This window comes from Acanthochromis polyacanthus, chromosome 16, assembly GCF_021347895.1.
Source record: "Acanthochromis polyacanthus isolate Apoly-LR-REF ecotype Palm Island chromosome 16, KAUST_Apoly_ChrSc, whole genome shotgun sequence".
In the NCBI taxonomy this organism is placed as follows: domain Eukaryota; kingdom Metazoa; phylum Chordata; class Actinopteri; family Pomacentridae; genus Acanthochromis; species Acanthochromis polyacanthus.
This window is the reverse complement of record NC_067128.1, coordinates 30,792,021-30,818,215: the sequence shown is the minus strand read 5'-3', so window position 1 is coordinate 30,818,215 and position 26,195 is coordinate 30,792,021. Positions and strand designations below refer to the sequence as shown.

The following is a 26,195-nucleotide window of genomic DNA, read 5'->3' as shown; positions in this document are numbered from 1 at the left end:
AGGCCAAAATATACCATTTGACATATTCCACATGCAGTCCAATAACTTAAAGCTTTACAGATATCAATAATGCTGTAACAGTGATGGTTTATGCATTTATATAACACATCAACACTGTTAGAGGAAAAGCCATTATAGACTAATTTGAATGCAACAGTAAACATTTGGCCTTTTTCCTAACGACCGATTAACAGACGCTAATTGGGCTGCAGCTGCGAATAAAATCTGTCATTCAGAATTGAAATTTCAGAGAAAAACTTCAAGAAAAGTTTTGTTTCGTATGGAACTTGTTGTGTTCGCCCTCTTCTTTCGTCTTTCCATTCACAGCTTTCGTTGTGTCACTGTGTATTCTCGGTGGGACAGCTCCGCGGATAGTGGAAGGAGAACTGCGAGAGTGATGCTGGCAGGCAAATGGGTGAACTATAAGCTTGGTGTTTGGAAGATAATTCCACAAACACAGCCCTCCGTGCTCTCGCAACTCCTCATGTGATTGGCCTCAGAGTCCGGGAGCCTGAGATGTAGGAGCTGAGCTGCATGCATAATGTATGTGTGTTCCCGCTGATTTAAAGCGTAAAAAAAAGGGCAAGCGAGTTCCTTCTTAACAGCGGAGCAATGCAGGGCACATCCTAAACAATGAGGAGCTGGTGAGAGTAAATAAAATCAAAGTAAGATGAGCTACAGTTTGTGTGTTTTTGTGTTTGTGTGTCCGTCACAAACTTACTGCAACAAGAGAGTTGCGTTCAAGTGTGTTCAGTAATATGTATTCGGTCCATGTTGTGGAGTCGAAGTTGTCGTGTCCTTGAGTGTCCCTAAAAGCCTTATTGAACTTGCAATTTACATTTTACAGTTTTGACATTTAGCGGATGCTCTTATCCAGAGTTACTCACAATGAATGAGCAATAGATTGGGACTGGAGTGAGCTGCTCAAGGACAACTTTCTCAGTGTTTTGCCTGGTTTAGGCCTCAAACTTTCTTTCTTTTATTTCCCAGCCCATAGGCTACTGCATTCTATACCGGTCGTATTTTAATGAGAAACAGTAAAATATGCATAATACCAGAGCAGTCACACTGAGGTTAAGCAAGCAGAACTTTATTTATATAGCACCTTTCATTCTAGGAGGGATGCAGTGTGCTTTAAAGGAAACTCAAAAATGAAAATTATTCAAATGCACCAGTGGAAAGAAAGTGTATTTATGGTGGAGCTGGCCTGATGCAATCAGACAACGCATTCCAGGGAGTAAAACCCAAAGGCAGCTTCACCAACTGTAGATTTAACCCATGAAACATAAGAGGTGAGATAGTTTCTTATAGAAAAAGCTGATCAGGTTTGTAATTCTAAGCGCCAAAGAAAGTCGGTGCAGAGATCTAAGATCAAATGTGGCTTTTCTTGGAATGTGGCAGCATTTTATATTCAAAGCAACCAGCCAACAGACTCCATTAGGCAGTGAGAGTTGCTTCACTGTAGTCTTCTACTTGTGCAGGAGTTTCTGTATGAAACAAATGTCTTTCTCTGGATGTGTTTTTGAGATGAAAAAAAGTCTGTTTTAATCGAGTTTTTGACTTGGTAATGGAAATTAACATTAGAATTTGCCATAACAGTCACATTCTGGAGAATTTTAGTGCCATTAACAGCAGTTTTCTTTAACCTTAACCAATATCCAGACTAGAAAGATGGGTACAAGTGTGTGTTCCATTAGCTTAATTGTAACAACACTATGTCGTTGGTAAGCAATATTTGCAAAATGACTGGCAGTGGTGATGTGAAGATGTTACTCTAAGTGAGGGTTGGCTTGGTTTTAAATAGTTTCTCTTCAAATCAATTATCAGTTTATGTTATAACTTTGAATGTGACCTTTTTTTTCTTTTTTTTTTACCGCAGAGAGAACTCAATGTTTGTTAGAAGCAGGTGCATATTACAGACAGGCTTCTACAGTTTTATCTGACTTACAATTCATTACATTGAGGTAAGCAGTATTAATTTGCTCTTGGTGCTGTTTTCTTTCATCTTTCTTGATAAAGTCAGCATTAAGAACAACAGTTGTCTAAACAGCACCACATGTCTAGGTCTGAAATATATTCTTTAGGGTATATTTGACATTGAAGAGTCGGTTCTTGTCGTTATTTTTTTTGGATTTTGGTAAACAGGCCAGTGCAACTTTGTCAAAGAATCTATTTTTATGGTTTGTCAAAAATGGCAAAACTTGTCGGGTTTTCCAGATCAGCAGTTAGAATCAATCGTGGTCCGATGGGGTACAAACAATGACCAAAGCACAAGGTATTGGAGATTATGCTGACTCATGGCCTCAACCAGCAACTCACGAGACTTAAAGGATCTGCCACTAACTTCTATTTGTCAGATACCACAGAATACAAAGGTTTGGTCCATGTCTTGAGCAGTTTTTGTGGCACATAAAGGCCCAGCAGCCTCAGACAGCTTTGGCCATAATCTTTTCCTCATCAGTATACAGTGCCACGGCACAAATTCCATCAGGAGTTTCAGCAACTGCTCATCTCACTTACTCGTTTTAAAAGATATACTGTTTTGGTTCACTTGTTAAATATAGTCATTTACTGCTTCTTCTGCACAAATGGTTCTCATTAAAAAGCCTTTCAGCCACTCAACGAGCACTATCCTGTCCTTTTCTGGTAGGTTTTCATTGTAAAACATCAGACGCCTCGACAGCAGTAAAGAAATACAATAAGACAGAAGCAATTGGAATGAACTTTTCCTCTGGTCGAAACGGAAACAACAGATTGATTTTCAAGACCTTAAACTTATTCAATTTCCTGTTTTTATTTGAGAATGTGTAGTACCTCAGTTTTTACACCTGTTGTAAATCTTTGAATCTATGCAGTGTTGTGAAACCTCATTTTATAGTATAAGGTACTTGTTGCTGCTTTAAACATCTTCTTCCACATATGCTCCCCAGAATCTGAACCCGGCTCACAAAGTCAGAGAAGTAGCAGTCATGCCAGTAAATAGTCTGTGGTGTGTTCTGCCCTCCACTCAGCTGCTCTGGCATTTCAGGAGACTTTTCTCATTGGAGCCTGTTATATCTCTGAGTATTGTCCCCAGAGGATCTTGACCATGAAGGTCAGTGATCTGTGGCAATGTGATCTATAGTGCAGAGAGGGAGGCTGGAGACTGCTGCTGCATTAAAGCAGCAGAAGAGGCTCTTTCATGGTTTCAGACATGAGCAAAATGAACAAAGCTTCTTTCTAAAAAAAAAAAAAATTCTTTAAACTTTTGTCCTTTGTTCTGTCAGCATTTGATACTTGTGTTGCCTTTGTCATTATTACACAAAGGTGCTGCAGAACGTCTGCAGTTCTTGGAAAGAATTTATTCTTAATGTACAAAGGAAGTACATTTTGTCAAAAGATGTCCTGGTCTGTGGTGATACATCTTCATTATTTCTTAATGATGGTTTAAAGGATAGAAGAAGCTTTTTGTTTGATTAACAAAACCTCAGCTTGTCATGGTCAGGTGTGAGCTGTTCTCTGTTTCAGTATGAATGTGTCATATTTTTGCCTTGATGATTATACGACTTTGTTGAAGCACTTCAAGTAACTATGTTGTGATCGATGAAGAATATTGAACTTTCGCATTGTTTATCTTTACAATATCAGATGAGGTTGGAGCTGTTGCATCCATTAAGGACACCAATGTCTTGCTCTCTGTTGCTTTTTGAGGGTTTGAACCTCTTTAACCCAAGCAGTTTTCCTGCATTTTTACTTGCATCACATTTATACTCACTGTGGTCTCGTTTTTTTTTTACTGCATTAAAATTTCTGCACTTCTCTGCAACTTGTTCAACTATGAGTAGTATAGAGAACTCAAACATATCCTCTGTGCAGTGTAACAGAGTTATGTCATAAATAATAGAAAATGCAATCACAATACATTTCACAATAACATATGCAACTCATTTCTCATTTCGAAAAAAGTTCGACATACTATCGATATTTTACTACTTTAATGATCATTATTTTTACCATCCCTGTCTCCTCCCTGCTCTAAGTAAACACAGCCTGCAGTTCAGCACAGTTCATCAGAAAAGTCCCAGAAAAGCTGAGTCACCACTGACGTCCTGATCGAAACATGGAGAGCAGGAAGTTCAGATTTTTACAGAAATCAAGTCCGATTAAACTGTTTATTTCTGGCAAAATTTGAAAGTGACTCGGGATAATTCTCTCAATGGACCTAGAAGTCATACATGCATATTTCAAGGACCATTAAACAACAACAACTCTGTCTGTTTTTACAGTTTGGGACTGACTCTGGAAATGGTACGCTTTAGGCGACATTTTAAATATAATACACACTTAAAATCCAGCTGCAGATTTGGGGGCACAGAGGGCTGAGTGAAATAGAAAAAAAAGAATAGTTTGCAGGCTGACATGTCTCCACTAACAAAACTTTTCCAATCCAAGAGAAGAAGAAGTTGTACTATAAAATTCTGAAACTTTCTGGCAGTTTGGAGGACACTTAGAAATAACTTCACCACTTTCTTGATAGGAGACAGACTTGAATTTAAACATGGAATTTAGAGAAAACAACAGGAGAAAACAGGGAACTTCACCTGCTGGGACTATTGATTGGTGCTGAGAAACATCTGGTGGAAAAACTGATATCTCTAAAACCAGGTGGAAACAATTTGGTGATGCCCATAATATAAACCTTAGTATGGCTGAATAGTTTAGGTATTTTCTTCAGTGAACCACTGATAGATGACTGAACAGGCCAACCAGGCACAGGCCTCAAAATAATATATCTTTTTGAAAAGTCATAGAGCAAATAGAAAGCACACAAACACCCTAAACCTCTACGAGTTGACAAAAATGACTACAAAGCGACAAAAAACAACCCGGCAAACAGCAAAAAATAATATTGGAACCAGTGGATACATCCATTGGGTGTTCTGACTTTGAAAACTTGCACTATATCACACCCTGGTTATGGTTTTCTCCCAATATACCGATGTTTCCGGTCCATATTTTGAAGTTTCTCTTTGCGACTGTCAGCGATGGGAAATACGAAGCGCTATCGCTGAAGATCCCTCGTCATTTTTTCCGTCTGGGAAAATGGCCTGCAGTGCTGGCGCTCTGCTGAGGGGAAAGTGGCTTTGTGGAAATGCTGGTGTCTGTTCTTTGGAGGTGAGGCGGCCCCGTGGTAGCGCTGTGACACCAAAAGCGAATCTAAGAGACTATTCAGAGCGCTAAGCAAGAAGGTTAATTAGCCAGACAATAGAAAAGCAATTTCATGATGTCACTTCTGCTTCCAGCTGAAATTATTAATCTTTTGAACGGAGCCTCCTGGAAGCTGAATTCAGACTGGAGTAGCTGAGACAGAGAGAGAGAGAGGGAAAGTGAAGCAGAGCTGGGCAGACTAGCTGTGGGGGTTATTAACAAGAGAGCGACGGGGCTGTGGAAATGACTGCCAGGGTGTTTTTCTTTGTGTTAGTTAGCTGAATAAGCTGATCTTTTACCCTGAGTGGCTCTTATGAAAACCCCTCCGTGTCACTTTTGATAAATGAGATCGGTGTAACAGGAAAAATACACGCAGTCATGCGGGAGCCCTCGAAATGGCACTGCAGCACAAAGCGACACATTCCGAAGAATAGTGCTTATGTCTGAGAAATAGCCAGCGTGCAGGCATGTGGGGGCTTCAGTGTTTGTGCCAACCTGTGAATGGCACAATTATGTGTGCAAACATGGATGTCAGCATCCTTAGATGTCTTGGAAAAATGCATAAAGGTAGTATTTAATTGTAGGGAGTTGCTTGTGATGCCACATGTAGTCAATCCACAATCTGGAGGAATGAGATACACTACTGTTCAAAAATGTGGTGACACGTAGAAATGTCCTTATTTTTGAAAGAAAATTAGCTTTTTTTCAATGAAGATAAGATTAAATTAATTAGAAATTCAGTCTAGACATTGTTAATGTGGTAAATGACTATTATAACTGGAAATGGCTGATTTTTAATGGAATATCTCCATAGGGGTACAGAGGAACATTTCCAGCAACCATCACTCCTGTGTTCTAATGCTACATTGTGTTAGCTAATGGTGTTGAAAGGCTAATTGATGATTAGAAAACCCCTGTGGAATTATGTTAGCACATGGATAGAAGTGTCAATTTTCATGGAAAACATGAAATTGCCTGGGTGACCCCAAACTTTTGAACAGTTGTGTGCATTAACCCTCTGAACTCCAAAACTGGATGTGAAAGGGACGTTATCTTTTGTCAATTAGATAAATTACACCATTTATCAGAAGCTGGCAAAACAGAGATAATAATCATATTTTTAACTTTCTGACAGTTCTTAAACTACTCATCAGTTATGTGTTATTGTATTGTAAAACTTGACAAAGTCTAAATCACTTTATTCTAACTTTAAAAGTAAAACAAAAAACACCCAAGATATGACTTTATGATTCTATTGAAAAACAAAAAAAATCTGGAATCTTTTGCACAACTTACAGGCTATGAGTGACTCAGCAGTGACCAACAGTCACAAGAGAAAAATTCTACGATTTTCCAGTTGACCCGATCTGAACTGCAGGCTGTGTAACAAAGAGCAGGACGGAGACGTAGTACAAGTAGAAAAATACCTATAGTATGTAAAGTTGGTATTTATTTCCAGTTTTGGTAACACCTGTGGGAACTTCCAGGTATTTTTAATGTTTTTGTAAAAATATGTAATCAAAGGATTAGACTTTATGTCTTCCTTTTTATGATATCTGCAACTATAGCATTGCTATACAGCATAAAGGACATGTTTGAATTCCCTCAATTTCTAGCCCAGAAAAATACTCAGAAAATGCTTGGGGTTCAGTGGGTTAACATGGGAAGGGCTGGGAAGCAGAGTGGTCTAACCCATTCTCTGTACTTTTTGAGAAAAATGACAGATCTGTCTGTCTTCCATCAATTTGTCATATTTCTGCAAATACTATTATTCATCCTTGACCATAGCAGCTGTAGCTATGGAGTAGAATCCAGTCAGAGACATGGATACAGTAAAGTTACCACTTTCCTATAATTCCTTATTTTTTCTGCTCCTGAACGCATCAAAATTCTTGACCTTCTCTGACTTCTCCACCATGGCTGGAAGTCAGCAAGGTCGTTCCAGAAATCCTTACTTTGCTTCATCTAATGCCGACCCAAAATGTGAAAGGAAACTCATCTAAACTGCTGAATATTTCATTAGGTTTCCACAAAGTGGGATTGTTATCTTCAAGTCACTCTTAATGGCACAGATGGGAGAATTTTCCGCTCTGATTCTACATTTCTTACTGGAATGCTCCTTGAGAATCATCGTTTTGTGTTCACTGGCTGGTACCTGTGCTGTCAGACTTTAAAAAACACATAAAAAGTGTAAATCTGGACAGATCAGTAAGTCAGGCCAAAACCATCCCATGCTATGTGTTATTGTAGTGAAACATTTTCTATTTTAAAATAAAATTACTGTTAATCAATCTGTTGTTAGTTTTGTTTCACTGGAGATTTTTCACAGTGATTCAGTCTCTATGTGGTTTTCATATTTCCCTGTTGTCGACAGCACTTTCACAGTGATGTTAGAGAGCATGTGAGTGTGAGAAACGTTACACCAGAGTTTGCTGTATCAGCTTCAAAATCGCTGATACAGAAAGTGCCTTGTTTTCTCGAGTACACAATTTCTACAACTAGTTGTAAGAATTTGTCTGACTGATAAATAAATATGGACAAACTGTCTGAGCCGTGTCCGTCTGGGCAGAGGAACAACACACTGGAGGTGAGGGTTTTAGAGTTTATTGTTTCATGTTTTCCATGAAAACTCACACTTTTATTCATGTGCTAACATAATTGCACAAGGGTTTTCTAACCATTAATTAGCCTCTCAACATGATTAGCTAACACAATGTAGCATTAGAACACAGGAGTGATGGTTGCTGGAAATGTTCCTCTGTACCCCTATGGAGATATTCCATTAAAAATCAGCCATTTCCAGCTAGAATAGTCATTTACCACATTAACAATGTCTAGACTGCATTTCTGATTGATTTAATGTTATCTTCATTGAAAAAAAATGCCTTTCTTTTAAAAATAAGGACATTTCTAAGTGACCCCAAACGTTTGAATGGTAGTGTTTGTTGGTTATTACTCTCTGTCTGTATCTATGCAGATGACAGCATTTTATTTACTTACATTGAGGGAGCTGATTGCAAGCAAATAATGCCATTTCTACTCTTGACTTCAATATATCTATATCTATTTTGTCTCATTTTAGGTTGTCTAAAAATGTAAATGCATAGATTTAGTGTTGTTGTGTTATCACCGTTCATTTTGGAGCTTTGATCTTGAAAATAAGTGAGATATGAAGCTTGGAGAAGTAAATTTGAGAACCGCCTGTTGTATATTGTTATGACACTATATACTGTATCAACACAGTTTAGTGTTTTTTTGTTGGATCTTTCACCAAAGCATCTAAGCAAGTTTTAGCTTGAGAGGTCTCTCTACATCCAGTCATAATTGTGCTGTTTCCATTGAGGTATGTTGCTTTATATTCAAGTGAAAAATGAGTGCACAGTGAGTAAAAAATGTGACAGGAGCAACGTCCAGGAACTGTTGGAGGCACAGAGATAGCTAAACATTCTGAAGTTGGACTGATTACAGCACTGATTTGTATTTTTGCTGATATTCTTGAATATTTAGGCTGTTTTCTATTTCTACTGTGAGAATTATTTCCCTGTTAAGAAGATGAAAAAACCTTCTAGTACATGCATTTTAGTGTTAAAACCTGAAATGCTCTTATATTCGTGTTTTTTGACGCTTTAAATCTTGTTTCTAGCTGATATCCTGAGAGCACAAAACCCAACAGACAGCTCCAGTCTCAACCTGCAGCCTCCTAAACAACAGCTTCTCACCACAGGTCACATCTTACCCGACTAACACCTTAACTGTCTCCATTAAGCTTTGCACCCCATCCTGCAGATTCGGCAGCTTTCTCTGAAGACGATAGACAGATTTCTGCCCAAAAGCTACTTAGAGCTGTTCACAAAACCCAGCAGCGGCAAAATGCTAATAGGAGCTAGTCCGCCATGTCTCGGAGATTAGATTAAAAATCAAGACCCTGATCCTGCTTCTGCAGCTCCTCTCCTGCAGACAACACAGAATTACACTCATATCTGCGCTTGTGATAAGTCTGATTGTCACATCTGAGCTCCCCAGTCCAAATCCTCCCAGCTACAGAATAGGCACACAATGTACATAAACATGCCATATAGCCTCTTTAGTGGATTTATGTTCTTCCATTCTGAATATTAGCAGATACTTAGTGCAGTGTTTAAAGTTTAACAACTCTTATAACGCCATAAGGTGCAGTATTTTCATCTTCATTAGTGCAGAAAGGCCACTGAAACAGCATTAATCATGGAGCACTTTTACTCCCCCATTCAGAGGTGTTGGAAACTCAAGGATGCATTTGATCATTAGGCTCAAACACAGTAAAACAGTGGCTGGGTAAGGCGAGCCACCATGCCCAAGGCAAGATGAGTCATTAAGTTAACATGCCCAGTATTTGCATATGACAAATGCAGTGCGTTTTGTAAAAATAGCCGTTTTTTCCTCTGTGATCTGGTGCCATTGAACACTGGGAGGATTTTAGCTGGTAAAAGAAGAGATTATATGAATTGAATCAGCACATGTGAAGCTTCACTTAGATCAAACGGCCGCTGTTTGGTCAGATGGAATTGGCTTAATTGTTTTTGACAATTTCATTGAAACGTTAATGCGTGGAATATTTTGGTGGTAGAGTTTCTTAAGAGTAAAAAGAAAATGAGAGAGGACCTCAATGTGTACTAATGCTTGAATTGCTTACTGAATCTAATTATGCTTAGCTTTTGACATTTGTAAGTAATGAAAATTAGGAATAATGCAAACTCAAAGACTCAAACTCTAGATGTGTGATCACTTTTTACTGGCTGTGAAGGCAAAATCTTCTGTTTAGGTCCGATTTTGTCTCGTATATTTTCAGCAAATAAATCAAATTCTCACGTCTCTGCAGTGTGACTTGCAGTTTTGCAGGCCAAAATACTGCAAAGATGGTTCGTGTCACTATGACTGGTAAATCCCTTGTTTTTGTGCAGGTCGAAACAAGCCGTTTTGCTCTGGAAACCAATGAACTGCTGTTGTTCCCGCCCCCTTCAGGAAGAACACACCCTCTGTGTCTATGATTGACAGCCAAAGCTTTTATTCAAGTTTATAACAATCACAAAGTGCAATAAAAATAGATTTTCCCCATGTAAACTGCATCTACAATATAAAACTGATGAACACCAGAAGGCATCGAATGGCATGATTTAAAACTATTGTACATTATTTTAAGTTTGTCTACCAGTGATGTACGATACCCCTGATTTCCTTTTCGATCCAATAACAAGTAAAACCCAGACTGGTATCTTCAGATCTTCAGTACCAATGTTTGTTGCAGACAAAAGCTTGGTACCTTCTATGTAGGAAAACCTCATTTTTTCTAGGAATCTTATGTTGTGACTCTTTGAGATTCTTTACAAACAGTGCATATACAAAGTGACTGTACGAGTCGCACTGTCATTATGAAGTCTGTGTGTCCTAAAATACAGTAGCTACTGTAGAAGAGGAGAGGAATCAGCAGGCTTTCTGTATGGGACATTAACTGAATATAGACTAATATTTAGTGAGGTAAACAATGAAATCAATGAAAATGGATACTTAAGTGTCATTTAAAGTATTGGCCCCATCAGGGAAAATCATAATACTTGAGACAATTATTTCATTTAACTGATGTGAAATTATTTGTGTCACAATATAGATTTTTTTTTATCACATAATTACTGTTGTGGAAGTTCAGCTTTATTAGGAGAGGATGCAGAGGCAGACACAGAGTGACACACTGGAGACTCAGATGACTTGCAACTAATGTTTACTGATATATCAGGAGAAGTGACACCGACAGAGCAGCAGTACATGCAAGCTATGACAGCATCAGTTCGGGGGATTCGCTCTGATCTTCAGGTATATACTATAGTTGGGAGAAGGTTAGATTTTAGATTACAGACAACTATGAAGACAACTCGTCTGCTTTGTCACATCAGAATAGACAATATCTAACCGTGACCATAGTAGAGAGCCTTGGCATGTCTTCCTCATACAGCGTCTGCCTGTTGGAAGATAATTTGGGATGATGTCAGCTGACAGTTGCAAGGTAATGCCTTAGAGAGGGGGAAGAGTAATTTTTCCTTCACAATTATGACCTTCGAAAGTCTTCCCATGACCGTTATGTGTTAACATTTCTTCTCTCTCTCTCTCTCTCTCTCTCTCTCTCTCTCTCTCTCTCTCTCTCTCTCTCTCTCTCTCTCTCTCTCTCTCTCTCTCTCTCTCTCTTTATTTCTTAATATTATTTTTAATTCCACATGGTACTTCCAAATTGCCCATCAAAGACACCGGCAGCTTAAAGTTTCCAACTAACACTCCCTATCATCATCTTTCCAGTATAACGAACAAATGTCAGCAGGAGCAGGGTTCTTACTTTTGTTCTCACTGAGCGTGCGTCACTGTATATTATTCACATACTCCCAGAGAGTTAATTTAAAGATACATTCCAAAGAGAACCTGTAGACACCAATTCCAAACCTGTGGATGAGTCAGAGAAGAGTTGACGCCATTATCTGTGATATATAAGAGAAATAATAAACCTACAGGGAAATCTCACACCATCAGCCGTATACTAATGAGGAGTCTTGTCATTGTGCATTTTAGGAAAGGAAGGCGAAGTTATTCACCAGCGAATGAACAATCCTTTCTCATTAGCCGATCGCACATGATGTAGAATGTTGAGCCCACACCGGTCCAGTTCTGTGGCCGAGGACAAAAAGGGGACTGCGGGGGAGCCTGGGAACCTGAAGGGCTTTTATCTTCATGGAGTTTAGGGTGAGTAGATAAGTGTGAGCTAAAAATGAATGAAAAACTCACACTGAAACTTGGTGCTCATCAGAGTTACAGAGGTACATAAATACATCCTCCTACTCCAACAGTTCAACAACAACTCTCACCTGCCCACGCCTCAGATATATAAATATAGACTCCACACTGCATGAGTTTCTGTGACAGAGCACTTTTAATATTGTCTGTGTTGATGTCTCAAGGATTTGACTCAGTTCTCATTCCTGAAAATTGCTTAAATTAACCCTTTAAGCTTCAGTCAATTCCAGCCGTTTTCAGTACAAAAAATCGCTAATATTCTATTTTTAAATAAAAAAATTACGAAAAATACAGGGAATATTGGACGGGCATCGCGAGGTGCATTTCCTTGAAAATGACCGATTCGGGGATTTTATACTGACTTCAGGACATGTTTTGGACAAAATAGTTTACTGGCTTGTGTCGTCTGGATGTAAAAGGTTGGATTATGGCCGTTTTTTGTGGAATCTTTTTTTTTGTGTGTAATAATAAACCCGGAAATGTGAGTCGCGCTGTGTGCGTTGAAGCCGTGTATAGAGAACGGATGGATGAATATTTGTTTTTGTAGGACAAATGTGTTTTTCTCACCCGCTGTGGTAATCGCATCTGAAAGTGGTTTATACCGGCGGATTCATGAGAATCTAAGCTTTCCATCGGCGTATAGTGTTTGTATAATCGTGTTTGCAGCCGTCGGACATTCTTGAAATTCCTATGCAAATTAGTAGGTGTACCGCCGGCGGTACACTGAAGCTTAAGGGGTCTGTTAACCTAAAAATAAACCTGATTGGTGACCTCTGACCTCTTGTTTGTGGAAGCAGGAAGTAGTTTTGGTCTGGTATTGTCCGTTTCTGGTGTTGATCCTGTCGAGTTCCCTCTGTCATTATGATATTTTACACCACTTGAGGTGGATTTGACTGGTTTGTGGACATTGCTGGATCTCTGTGACCTGAAAACTCTGGTTCGATTATGTAACAATAATGGAGTTCTACTTGGAACCAGCAGAAACTTTGGACATTGTTAGATGTGGTCACATGTGCTCATGAGATAATTCTAATAAAATAATAATATATATTATTATAATATAATAGAGTAATACCTTTGTTTATATCAGTGATCATCAACTGGCGGCCCGCGGGCCGAATCCGGCCCGCCGAACCGTCCAATCCGGCCCGCCGAACCGTCCAATCCGGCCCGCCGAACCGTCCAATCCGGCCCGCGGCTGGATTCCAAAATTGTGAGGATCAAAGAGAAAATATCATGTGGTCCACACTATTAAAGCAGTCAGTCCAGTCATTATTAAAAGATCTGTTTTCCACATCAACTTTTCGTTTCGTGGCCTTAGAGAGTGCCATTTTACCCGTGTTAAGAGGCCTTTTCCTGTCACTTCTGCGGTGTTTCTTTTTCAAGTGCTCTGTGAATAAAGTTGACTTGAGATGAGGCAAAATATCTCTATCACTCCTAGTGGTTGACTGTGGTACAGGTGATAGGAGCACTGACTCATAAAGGCTAAAAATGCCTTCAGTTTTGTAATGAAATGGAAAAAATATAAAAAATAAACATCAAATAATAATGTTATGCCAAAATTCGATTTTTATTTAATTTTTGTTTGAGGGTCCGGCCCCCAAAGTGACTGTCTGGTAAAATTCTGGCCCTCTGGCAAATATAGTTGGTGACCCCTGGTTTATATGATACCCTTTAAAAAAATGTTTACAAAGTTCTTTACAGACAGGCTAAAAATTAAAACAAAGGTACTCAGGAAGTACATTGAACAACACGAGGCTTTTCAAAATAATAATTCAGTTTTCAAAATATATCAGTTGACACATCCAAGTAAGAGAAGAAACAACTAGAATGCAAGAAAATTGTGGGTAAAACCACAAACACAAGGCTAAAAATAGTCATAATAGCCGTAATGGTAAATAATAAATGATATAAACAAGATGAAATATATAAAAAGATATAAAATATATAAAAGAAAATGGCGCAAAATACATTGAATGAAATTTTTAAAAAAAATTAGATCATGAAATAGAGAAAATAAAAATAATATTAATAAATATAGAAATAGAATAGAAATGTACACCTCTAACCACACTCATCAGTGATGGTAGTTGTGGTGAATTGAGAAAAAATTGGAAACCTTCAACCAAAAATAAGCATCTCTGATCACCCTGGTCTTAAATCCCTCTTCAGTAATGTAAAAATGCTTGGACAGATCAGCTGCTGTCCAATATAGAAACGCAAATCTGGCAAAGATGTTGCGTTTGTGCTCCTGGTGTCTCTGAGCTGAATTCTTCCACAGCATAGATGGCAAAGTTTCAATCTAGAAATAAAAAAAAAACCCAACTTTGAATGAAATGCTACATGAGATGATCTCTACAGTTTAGTACAACCAGATATCTACTGTTTCTCCTGTCATGAGCAGGTGATGATGCAGTCAGAGACACAAACATATCTTTTGCAGCTTTTCTTGCATAGAGTATAGATATGTGGTCTCAGTGTGTGTCCTTATCTGCTGGTAATAGTTTAATGGTGCAGCATAGCTTCACTGGGTTCCAGTTTGGTGTGCTTCCATTTTTCAGCAGTTGGATTATTTTTTTGTTGTTGACTGCTGCTGTGTGCTGTCAGGACACAGCCTGTGCGACTTTTTCTCATTCTCTTTACTATTCAAACTCGGGTGCTGTCTGTGCAGAGTCTGTATCCTCTGGAGCTCACACTGAAATGGAATTTCAGCTTGCACAACACAGTTGGTGACAGCTGCGTATGTTCGGGAGGTTCAGTATTGACTTCAATCTTTCATAACTGTATTGAAGTCGGATTGAAATTGTGGTTATCATGACAACACTGAGCCCTGCATTTCCAAGTCTATCTGCAGTAACAGTGTGGGCCTGTCCCTGTGCAGATACGTCTTTGCCGTGAAACGATTCTGCAGCCGTCCGCCCCCACACCAAGGCTCGGAGCCCGGCGGCCCCTGGGGTCGGTGGAGCAGCGTCTGTCAGGTGCCGTGATGAGTGTTCACATCAAGGCCTTCCCCTGATTACTGCTGTCCGGACTCTGCTCAACATATGAGCGAGCCACCTGCACGGCCGCCTGCACGGCCGCCACACTTGACTTGTCAGGAGGGATCTCGTTTTGCTAACTCCCTGACCCCGGCGCCATCCATCCTCCGCACAGCGCCCTTGACTTTGACCGGATGATTTACTGAACACTCCTTCTCGGTGGGCTGCTCCGCTCTCGGTGATGGAACACTTCTATTTGTGTTCCCCAGGCCCCGTGTGCACATTCTAAAAAGGACTTTGCAGGTCATTTGCAATGTACCATATTCTGCACCGGAGTTTGAGGCAAAATAACTAATCAGCGGCACATGAAACTTCAGGCACTCTGGGGTAATGATAATAATCTGTCATTTTTCTGCTATATATCGCTCCGTTGATCTAATATTGATTAGAAGAGCTAGCATCAGTTGATCAAGCTTTGCATTGTTGTTCAACACACAGAGGATTTTAGTGGATTTTTCTGTCTTGGGGCTTTTTTTTTTTTTTTTTTGCTGCACATGCATCTCACATCTTACTTAAAGCTGGCAGGATTACAGAAAACTAAATAGACCAGTTTCTGCCTCAGGTGAGTTCTAAAAAAGGAGATAAGGTGAAAAGCAGCTTTAAAGCATTAACTAATCTGGGGAGTTCACCAGTAGATAGCAAGTAAAAAGCACAGAGAGGGTCGCGTTACCTGTTTGCTCACTCATGATAAATGTAGCGTAACGTTCGTTTCCGCATCACTCATTCCAGCAACACAGTCAGGTCAGACCCAACTCCTCTCCGCTGAAATGCATGGATTTCAAATTAATATACTACTAGGAAAGCACAAGACTGACCTCGGGCTTTTAACGTGAAACATATGCAGCAAGTGTTGATTTTCAGTGCTCGCATTTACTTTTTACAAAGCAAAGTTACTTCTGTGGTGTGTCTTGTTAATCGAGACAGCAAACCAAAAGTAGAACTACCTTATTTCGAAGAAAAAAATGAATGGGACTGGTAAGATAATTAAGCGAATTGTTAATTGTACTGACCTTTGCGTTGCTTAGTTTTAGGTGTAATTCCAAATGAGGTGGTCAAGCTAAACTCCTGGGTTATCTACAACCTACATATTCGTCAGGCTGCCTGTATTTCTTGTCCTGTCAGCTGTTAACTGCAGAGATTTTACTGTTTTCCTAAATCTTACTTCTTACTTTGGTAAACAAGAAAAGCACTCAGACAGCAGAGTACTCTGCCAGGGCTGCGCAGTCGTTGGATTATTTCCAATGGATGAAATCTTTAATCAGAAATGACCTTGTGCTGAGCACAGGCGCGTGTTATGCATGTGTATGTATGTACGGATACCGAATTGCGTAGCCAGCAGGAATTGATGGGACTCGCAAACACCCCCACAATTTAATCAATTGTTTCTTGTATGATTTCCGATGGATAAGTCCCAATAAGTCCACAACAGTCAATTTGTAGTAGGATAACAATCGTGCTCGTCCATTTGTTGTTATGATTACATTGATGCCGTGCCGCTTTCTCGCATTGACAGAGAAATCTTTAACAAATCCATGGATCCAGACTATAAGCCGTATCACTGCCAAAATGTAATCACTTGGTCCTTGTGTCATTTCTGACCTTCCCTGAAATTTCATCCAAATCCATTGGTCCATTTTTGAGCAATATTGCACACAGACAGACAGACAAACAGACAAATGTACGCCAATCATCACATAACTTCACCGTGTTGCTTGGCGAAGTAATAAAGTTGTTGTTCCATCTCAAATCATCAAACTTTCACATCAATTTCTGTTCGGCCATCTCTGATTTACCCAAAATTTTTACAGCACAAACTATGGATATGTAGAAAGATATTTGTGACATTTTAGTTTGACATCTCAAATACTTCCTGATTTTTATTTGTTGTTAGTATTTTTGAAGCTGCATAGTGGTTTGGCGGCTAGCATGTTCGCCTTGCAGCTAGAAGACCCCCAGTTTGCGTCTTGGCCTTCCCAGGATCTTTCTGCTTGGAGTTTGCATGTTCTCCATGTGCATGTGTGGGTTTTTCTCCAGGTTCTCCAGCTTCCACTCACAGTCCAAAAACATGCTCAGGTTAATTGGTGACTCTAAATTGTCCGTAGGTGTGAATGTGAGAGTGAATGTTCATCTCCAAATATAGTCCTTGACTGTCTACCTGCCCAGGGTGTCCCCTGCCTTCGTCATAAGTCACCTGGGATACACTCCACCCCCCGCGGCCCTAATAAAGATTAAGCGGTGTGTAGATAATGGATGGATTATTATTTTTATGTGTGTGTGTGTGTGTGTGTGTGTGTGTGTGTGTGTGTGTGTGTGTGTGTGTGTGTGTGTGTGTGTGTGTGTGTGTGTGTGTGTGTGTGTGTGTGTGAAGTCAAACTTGAATGTGTGGGTGTGGCTGTTGGTGTCAGTGGTGATTGACAGCTCATGGGCACAGGTGGGTTGATCACCTCATAGTGCAGCTTCATTTCACAGGTGTTAAGTGTTGGTTGATTAGTGGCACAAAGAAACAGCACTCACAGAGTCACGAAGCCTGCTAAGCCTGCTGAGAGTCCGGAGAGGCAGCCGGTAAGAGTTTAATCACTCTTTTAGCAAGTTGGGTTTTTCGGTGTGAAGTTGAGGTTGGTGTGTTAGTTTTTTGATTTGTGTGAGTGTTTAAATGTTTGTGGCACACAGCATCTGCTTGTGAATGAATGGATTTGTGGTTTTGTCTCGTAGTTCTTGCTATGCACAGTGGATGGATTGAGATTTTAGATTGGAGTTTATGCGCAGATGTAAATTTAAATGTCAATTGATCGCTGTGGAAGTCATGTTTGAATGGTAGTTTAAAATATTTTTGCTGAGATGATTATCTTTATTTAAAATGAAATTGGTGTATTTAACATGGTGAAATGTTGTATTGTTTGCATGTTTTATTCTGTTGGTTTTTGTTTACGCATGTGCTTTTGTGTTTCTTCAGGTTTTTCACCTGAGCGGCCCATAAGCAGCCATAGTTAAATGAAATGAAATATTTTTAAAATTCCAATAAAAGAAGAAAAAAAAATGCAAAAAGACTGCTGGCCCTGAGTGAGTTCCTGCATGACCCCGGACCCTTAAAATAAAGCTTCCTTTTTCAAGTTAGGAAGAGCAGGCTGGAGAGAACTAACTTGACAGTGTGTGTGTGTGTATTTGTAATTGTTTCAGTAATTTTAATCATATGGCTAGAAATAGCAGGAATGGCAAATAACTGAACTTTATAGACTTTTATCACATTGAGTTTTCAGGTCGAAACACGGCAAATTAGAAATAAAAGGTCTGTCCCTTACATAAGGCCCATTTGAATAAATGTCTGGTTCTCTCTGCAGCTGAGTCAGATTCCTCACATACCGTCACATCCCAATCCCACCAAATGTTCAATACATTTTGCTCTGTAGAAAACACGTTGAATGTGAAATTTCATACTTACTCTTCCCATCTTTACACTCATCTCTGTGAGCTTTTCGCCTACGCAGTCAGCTGTTGGCCTAAACATCCTTCCAGCTGTTTCACTGAATTGAACTAAATCATAATCATCATTATGACCATCAGCAGTCCCATCACTTTGAGCTGGTTGACAGTTTGCATGGCAGAAAGCCTTGTCTTGAAGGTTGAAAGCAGGCGCAGAGATAGGTAAACTCAGTGTTGAGATATGATTCATCAGAACATATTTGGTTATGCAGTGGTGTGTTGGTTGTTTGGACATGGGAATGTGGGCGTGTGCAGCCGTCTGTGAGAGTATATTTGCACTGCACAGATGTAGATGTGTCTATCCATGTGTGGGAGTGAGCCAGCAAGGAGAAAGAGGATAATCTCAGTTTACATTGGGAGGAATTCCGCATTTTATGTTGTAATGTTTATCTGTATGTTTGTTGTTGTCGGAATAATAATATTGCATAATGACGCTGTGCATGAAATGATGTGCAAATGTTCACAGTTGGTGCTCTGAATCCGTTCGGAATCCATTTTTGGTTGTCTTTATCTGAGTGATTACACTGCAACGTATGTCAGGGAAATTATCATATGTAGAAAAGTGAATAAACACAGTTATAAGTGTGTCTCTGAAGTAACAGCGATGCAACAAAAAAAGAGACAACATCGTGTGTAGTGGGCTAGAATGAGTGGTTGCACTTGAGGTCGTGTTTTATTTGACCACTGAGATATGCTAATTTATGGCCGCCCCATAAAAATACCGCTTATCACCACAGTTCCCCCGGCAGGCCGCTGTTACAGCTCTCGCCGTGTCTCTGAGCACCCGCTGTCTAATGCTCGGCACTTGAGTTATTGCAGCGTGTTTCCTGATCACATGGCTACATTATGATTACAGCATTATCTACACCTGAGTGCTCTATCCAGCCAGAAAAATGGCCCCGGGTCACATGACTTCCCACACAGACGCTGTTCTAGTGTCCCCCCGGAGGTCGATAACTCACGAGAACCATTATGGAACAAAGCGTACAAGACAAACACAAAGATGCATGGCACTGACAACAGGCTGTATATTGTGTTGAATAAAATATCAGCGTCAAGGTGCTTTATTTCTCCTGGGAACTATCACAAGTTTGCTGCGTCGCTGTGGCCGACGTTCCAGTCGTGCCTAAGTGCTGTAATAAAATTCTACTCCAAAAAATTTTTTTTAAAAGTTCAGAGTTACTTCAGGCAAAACACTTGCATCTTGCTTCATACATGCTTCATCACCAGCTGCTTGGCTACCAAGTGAATAGTAGCTTCCACATATTTCCCACAGGTGGAGATCACTGCCTTTAAATAAACAAACAATCATTCCAGTTATACTTGTGTACTCAGTTTTGGCGATTTAACAGAGATCTATTGTTGATATATGTTTATTGAGTAAAGATATTAAAACTGAACCATGAATATTACTCAAAATGTATGACAGTTCTCAAAACATTTTTCCTGCTAATTCCACTCTAAGACTATTAGCGTTGGCTGCAAATTGTCACTGTCTTGGACTGAATAATTTAATTACCTCAGAAAATATTGATAAATCAATGAAAAATTTACAGATAACTTTCTAAATATCTACAGTTTAAGATTAAATAAAGTTTAAAAAAAAGAACATAGCTGTAATATACCTTTAAAAAAGTTTCTTCCTACTATCAAACTCTTTTTCTCTCTCCCTTTCCTCCCGTTATTGATTCTCCTCTATCATGTCTAATTTGTGCCCATGAGCAAAGTGTCAAAGTCAAGGATCAAAACGTTGTTTCCCACGGCTGTGATGGCAGCATTTGAGCTGGACCAAAGTCTTGTCAGATCCCTACAACTTAAGATGGTTGGGGGGAATCTCTGACCTAAGCGGTAAAGATTCAGTCCTCTGGGCCAAATCCAACATAGATTGTTTCAAACTTAAGGCAGATTCACATTACCCCGTGAGGCTGCCACAGGAACTTGGTAGACTAGATAAAAGTTTAATGAATCCTGTGGGCATCAGATAAAGATTTCAAATGAGGCAGACAGAAGTTTAAAGTGGTCCAATTTAACAGATGTTCTTGGGAAAATATTTTAAGGTTTTAGGTGAGCCTGTGGCTCCTCTCATATTTTTAAACCCTTTTTTGCCCATATGTCATCTGAGGTCCTTCAGAGGGGCCTGTTGAATTACAAATGAGGTTTTTGAATATTACCTTTAACCTGTCTGTTTTCTGTTTCTCACACAGGTTTATATGTATGACTCTATCATGGACCACATCATCTGCTGCCTATTGGTCCTGGGAGCCACAGTGATGACCACCCATGCATGCCCCAAGTACTGTTCATGCCAGAATCTCTCTGAGTCTCTGGGGACATTGTGTCCCTCCAAAGGCCTTCTTTTTGTGCCTCCAGACATCGACCGAAGCACGGTGGAGCTCCGGCTGGGAGGTAACTTCATCCTCCGAATCACACAGCAGGACTTTGCCAACATGACCGACCTGGTGGACCTGACCCTCTCTAGGAACACCATCAGCTACATCCAGCCCTTCTCCTTTGGTGACCTGGAAACGCTGCGCTCACTCCACCTGGATAACAACCGCCTCGTGGAGCTTGGTCCTGATGATTTGCGAGGCTTAGTCAACCTGCAGCACCTAATTGTCAACAACAATCAACTGGGACGCATCCATGAAAAGGCCTTTGAAGACCTTGCACCTGCCTTGGAGGACCTGGATCTTTCTTACAACAACCTGATGTCTCTGCCCTGGGATTCAGTCCGACAGATGATTAACCTGCACCAACTTAGCGTGGACCACAACCTGTTGGATTTTATTCCAGAGGGTACTTTCACTGACCTGGAAAGGCTGGCAAGACTAGATCTGACGTCAAACCGCTTGCAGAAGCTACCCCCAGATCCCATCTTTGCCCGAGCCCAAGATTCAATGATCCTGACTACGCCGTATGCTCCCCAGCTATCCCTAAGCCTGGGTGGGAACCCGCTTCACTGTAACTGTGAGATGCTGTGGCTGCGCAGGCTTGAGAGAGATGACGACTTGGAAACTTGTGCTTCTCCACCTGCCCTGAAGGGTCGTTACTTCTGGAATGTAAAGGAGGAGGAGTTTGTGTGCCAGCCACCTCTCATTACCCAGCACACCCACAGGATGCTGGTTTTGGAGGGCCAGACGGCCAGCCTACGGTGCGAAGCAAGTGGAGACCCTTTGCCTACCATCCACTGGATCTCACCTGATGATCGGCTGCTCGGCAACTCTTCCCGAACCGCAGTGTTTAGCAATGGAACCCTGAGCATCACAATCACAACCTCGAAGGACTACGGCACCTTCACCTGCATTGCCGCTAATGTAGCTGGGGAGTCCGCTGCCTCTGTGGAGGTGTCCATCGTCCAGCTCCCCCACCTCAGCAATGGCACCGGGCAGCCAGCACAGCCAAAGTCACGGCTCTCCGACATCACAGGATCCACCAGGATTAGCAAGGGGACTCCCAAGAGTCAGCCGGAGAGGGTGGTATCCGTCTCAGAGGTGACGGCTGTTTCAGCGCTGGTCAAGTGGACGGTGAGCAAGTCGGCGCCCAAAGTGAAGATGTACCAGCTCCAATACAACTGCTCTGATGATGAGGTTCTGATCTACAGGTAAATATTTGCATGTTTTTTTTATATTTAGGAATGTGGGCAATGTTTGGTGGAATTTTTGGTTAAGAAATTATTGCGTTTATTTAAAACTGCAAGAATGTGTATTTTCTTCACCACTTAGACCTTTGTAATACTGTGTCATGTGGAAAGGTACATGGTGGAGAAGACCTGTTGATATTTTCTAAGTTTTGTCATTTTCAGTTAGAAAATGGTCAAAAAGTATGAAAAATACTGCAATGAAGCTGTCACTGTGACATGCACTTTACACTACCAGTCCATTCCAAAGCCCAGAAAAATTTCCTAACTGGCTGGTGAACACAATGGAGTATCTAATAGCCAAATATATTCTGCTTCAGAGATGATGGAGAAGAAGCAACACATAAAAGGAACGTGATTGCAAGATTATTCATTAATTGTCTTGAATTTTGCATGAATGCTAATATTGCATCAGCTAGTATAACTTGATAAACATTGAGTGCAGCAACTTTAGCACCCCTGTAGTCAAAAAGTTCAGTTTATTCAGGTAATAATTGGGTTTGCCATGAACTTAGCATCCTTTTGTAGAGCAAAATAATAAATGAAAAACTTCACAGAAGAAGCTGTTTGAAACAGTTTTCTCTCTGATTTGAAATCACAGCAGTCTTGTTCAGTTTTGAAATTACAGTTGTCGTTATGGCAGCGTCAATATTGTTTCTGTATCTGCATAGCCTTAAGTGTGTCTTCATTACTGAAAGATCTGCAGGGAATGGCTTAGAATCACAGCATTTGAATGAGAGGCTCAGCAGAATGTGCATCTGATCTTAAACAAAGAGAGATGTATTGTCCTTAAACCCTGAATGATGTGTGTTTACAGGGTGTAGTGTTTGCACAATAACACAGCAAGATTCACTACCGTTGGGATGAGTGCAGCAGTTTTCTGTAATACCTTGCACTGATGTTGGCACACCCAAGGGATCCATCCATTATCCAACATCTATATTGTCTATCAAATTGATCAACAGTAGTAAAAACAACTCTTTTCAAATTCCTCTCATTGCGTGATGTCTCCCTCACTAAGCAGTTCGCGGTTCTGTTTTCGATTATGCTCCGTAGTCTAGAACCAGGGGAATTTCCAAGCATAGGATGCAGGAGGTTCTGTCATCCAATAGCATATGATGGGGATGAAACTGTATTAGATAAGATGTATATTCTACCTCTGCAGCCTTTACAACACAAGCAGAACCCAGCTGGAAAAAAAGTCAAATTACTTAATGCCATTTAACAATGGAGCAAATTTTCTTTCTTGTTTGATCCCGATTATAATGTAGTAAGAATGTTTTATCTATTTAGCGTGAACATTTTTTATTAATTTGCATTAAAAAATTTTGTTTTGCAGGTCAACATTTCAAATACAAACATATAGAATGATTATATAGCAAAACAACAGCGTTAAAATAACATGTGTACCACGCTACGTAGTGCTTATACAAATGGAAGATGTTGAAAAGCCAGTTTACCGCGGCCTCATTTGCACACATCATACATGCAAATGATGATTTGCAGAGTGTTTCACACTTTGCACAAAATTTGGCTGCCATAAAAACCAGACTGAATTGAAAATGTCTGTACCTTCGCATTTAGGGCTGTGAGAAAATGAGACTCAGGTGGCAAAATAAATGAGAATGTTCAATCAATTCTTTATGCTCCATGTCACCTGTAATAATTTGTTCCCAGAAGAACATCGTGTCTCTCCTCATTTATGTGTGGCATAAAACTAAGCACCATCTATTGTCTTGCCTCACTTTAACAGGTGTGGAAGTTTCAAGAATTACAAATATAAACACAGCCTGACTGACAATTATAAAGTGAGAACATGCCAATGATAGTGGGTCAAAGGGAAAGTTAGGGCTGCTCGCCACTGTCTCCATGAAAAATGACAAATGATTGCTCATTTGTGCAGACAGCTACAGTGTCGAGAAAAGTCAATGAGCCCCGTTCAGTGACCTCGTTTTCAGCCTTATTTGGGCGTAAAATGTGATCTGATCTTTATCACCAGTGCCACAAGTATAGACAAACACAATGTGCTGAAGCAAGGAGCACATGAATAGTTAAAATCTTTATTGAACGCACCCATGAAACATTTACAGTGCTGGTGGAAAAAGCACATGAACCTTTGCACTTAATAACTGGGCAAACTTCTTCTGACATTGCCTCAAATAAGTGGCTTCAGTCACTGCAGATCAGATCTGTATAATGTTGTGGAGGAATTGTGGACCATTTTTCAGAAGAAAACGGTCTGCTGTGAAAGGCTCTTTGAGATCATTCCATAGCATGTCTGTTGGGTTGGGCTCTTAGCTCTGTGTAGACAACTAAAAAATGTGTACTTTGATTCTTTGAAGTCATTCTGTTGTGGATTCACTTAGATGTTTAGGGTCATTGTCATGCTGAGTTACCTAGTTTCAACGTACCTGGGCAACACCTCTTATATTGTCCTGGAGGATAATTGAAAATTGAAATTCTTGGCAATTTAAAGTCTCATCTGATGATGTCAGCAAGTTGTTAAAACAAAAAGTCCTTATGTCAACCCAGGAACTTACAGTTGGGAACAAAACTTATAACACTTGTAAAGACCATGCATATCATAGCAGGCTTAAGTTTCCAATGACTCCTAGAACTTGGACTTTTCTATGATAGAATCATTGAAACTCATGAGTCTTTATCACAAAAACAATTATGCATTCTGGTTCTTTCATAGATTCATTATAGGTCTTCTGGAAAAATTACAAAGTCTGTTGGGACAAGAGCATCTAATACCACTGTCACCTTAATGAGGTCCTTTTAGGGGCCGTCAACAAACTTATGGCATCTTCTAGCTCTATGTTTGACCACTTCTATAAAACAAAAACATAAGCTAAATAACCAGAAATACGTTTGGAGGAGAGAAGGTGAGACCCAAAGACAAGGAGATAAAGCCCTTATCCCCAAGAACACCAAACCTACTGTCAAGCATGGTGGTGGTAATATAATGCTCTGGATCTATTGCTTTGCCAGAAAGGTTTGGAGTAATGAAGAAAGAGGATTACCTCCACATCCCTCAGGAAATCATAAACTATCAGCAAGAATGTTGGGTCTTGGATGCAGTTGGATGTTCCAACAAGACAGTAGCCCTACACACACATCAAAAGTTGTAAAGAAATGAATAAATCCGGCTAGGATTAAAGTGTTTGACTTGCCTCCCCCAAGTCCTGACATAATCCCCATTGAGAATGTGTGGGCTTTGATGAAGAAACAAGTCTGTGTCAGTAAGCCAACCAGTTCAGTTTAACTAAAGCAACTCTGTCAAGAAGAGTGGTCAGATACAACCAGAAGCCTGCTGGAGGCTTCAATCTTCTTGAAAGAAGACCTACAATGAATGTATAAAGAAACCAAATTGCATGATTTTTTTGTGACAAAGAAGCATGTGTTTTAATGATTTCATCCCCAAGATTGCTATAATACACATTGTCTTTACAAGTGTATGTAAGGTTTTGTTCACAACTAAACCTGACCAAGTGAGCTGTTCATAAAAGCACTAACGAGAGAGATTAAAACAATATTTTAATGCTGCCATGAGAATATGACTACATCCCTTTAAAAGGACACTCTCCATGCTGTGCATTGTTACATTGTTCAGAAATGTTTTACAGAACTGATTCATGAGAGCCTAGTTGAATTCTGGAAAGTTATGTTAATGCATGTCAATCAAGGCGAGTTTAACAGGCCTACAGACTGCAAAACTGCCTCCAGTCATGATACTGCTTCCAGAGTACTTCACCTTTGGTAGTGTTAACCTTTCCTGTTGTCTGCTTCCTGACCATGGTCGGGAAGCACAGGGGAGAACCGTCTTCTCCAGGGCTGAAGTAGCTTCCTTCAGGGCTAACTCCCAAGACTCGACTCCACACTTGTTGCGGCGGTGGCACACACATACACCAGAAAGACAGAGGCCGTCTTGCCGAAGATAGGGGCTTTTATTTGAGTACTGCACTGTTATCAGCAACATGTCATTGCTCACTACCTGCCCCGGTCGCCGTCTCCGTCCTCTCTCAACTACGTCTTTT

General features: G+C 40.2%; 1 protein-coding gene across 2 annotated transcripts in view; it reads left to right on the top strand.

The window, feature by feature from the left end:
- The window catches only part of lrfn2b (leucine rich repeat and fibronectin type III domain containing 2b), a 183,102-nt gene that overhangs the window by 143,754 nt on the left and 13,153 nt on the right, over positions 1-26,195 (top strand). Inside the window, exons 5-6 of one of the 2 annotated variants that reach the window (XM_051960640.1) lie at positions 11,779-11,949; positions 20,723-22,119. In XM_051960640.1, the coding sequence (XP_051816600.1) occupies positions 11,938-11,949; positions 20,723-22,119 (1,409 nt within the window). In that variant the 5' untranslated portion in view covers positions 11,779-11,937. The remainder of the gene's footprint in view (positions 1-11,778; positions 11,950-20,722; positions 22,120-26,195) is intronic. The other variant, XM_051960641.1, reaches the window with a different exon arrangement.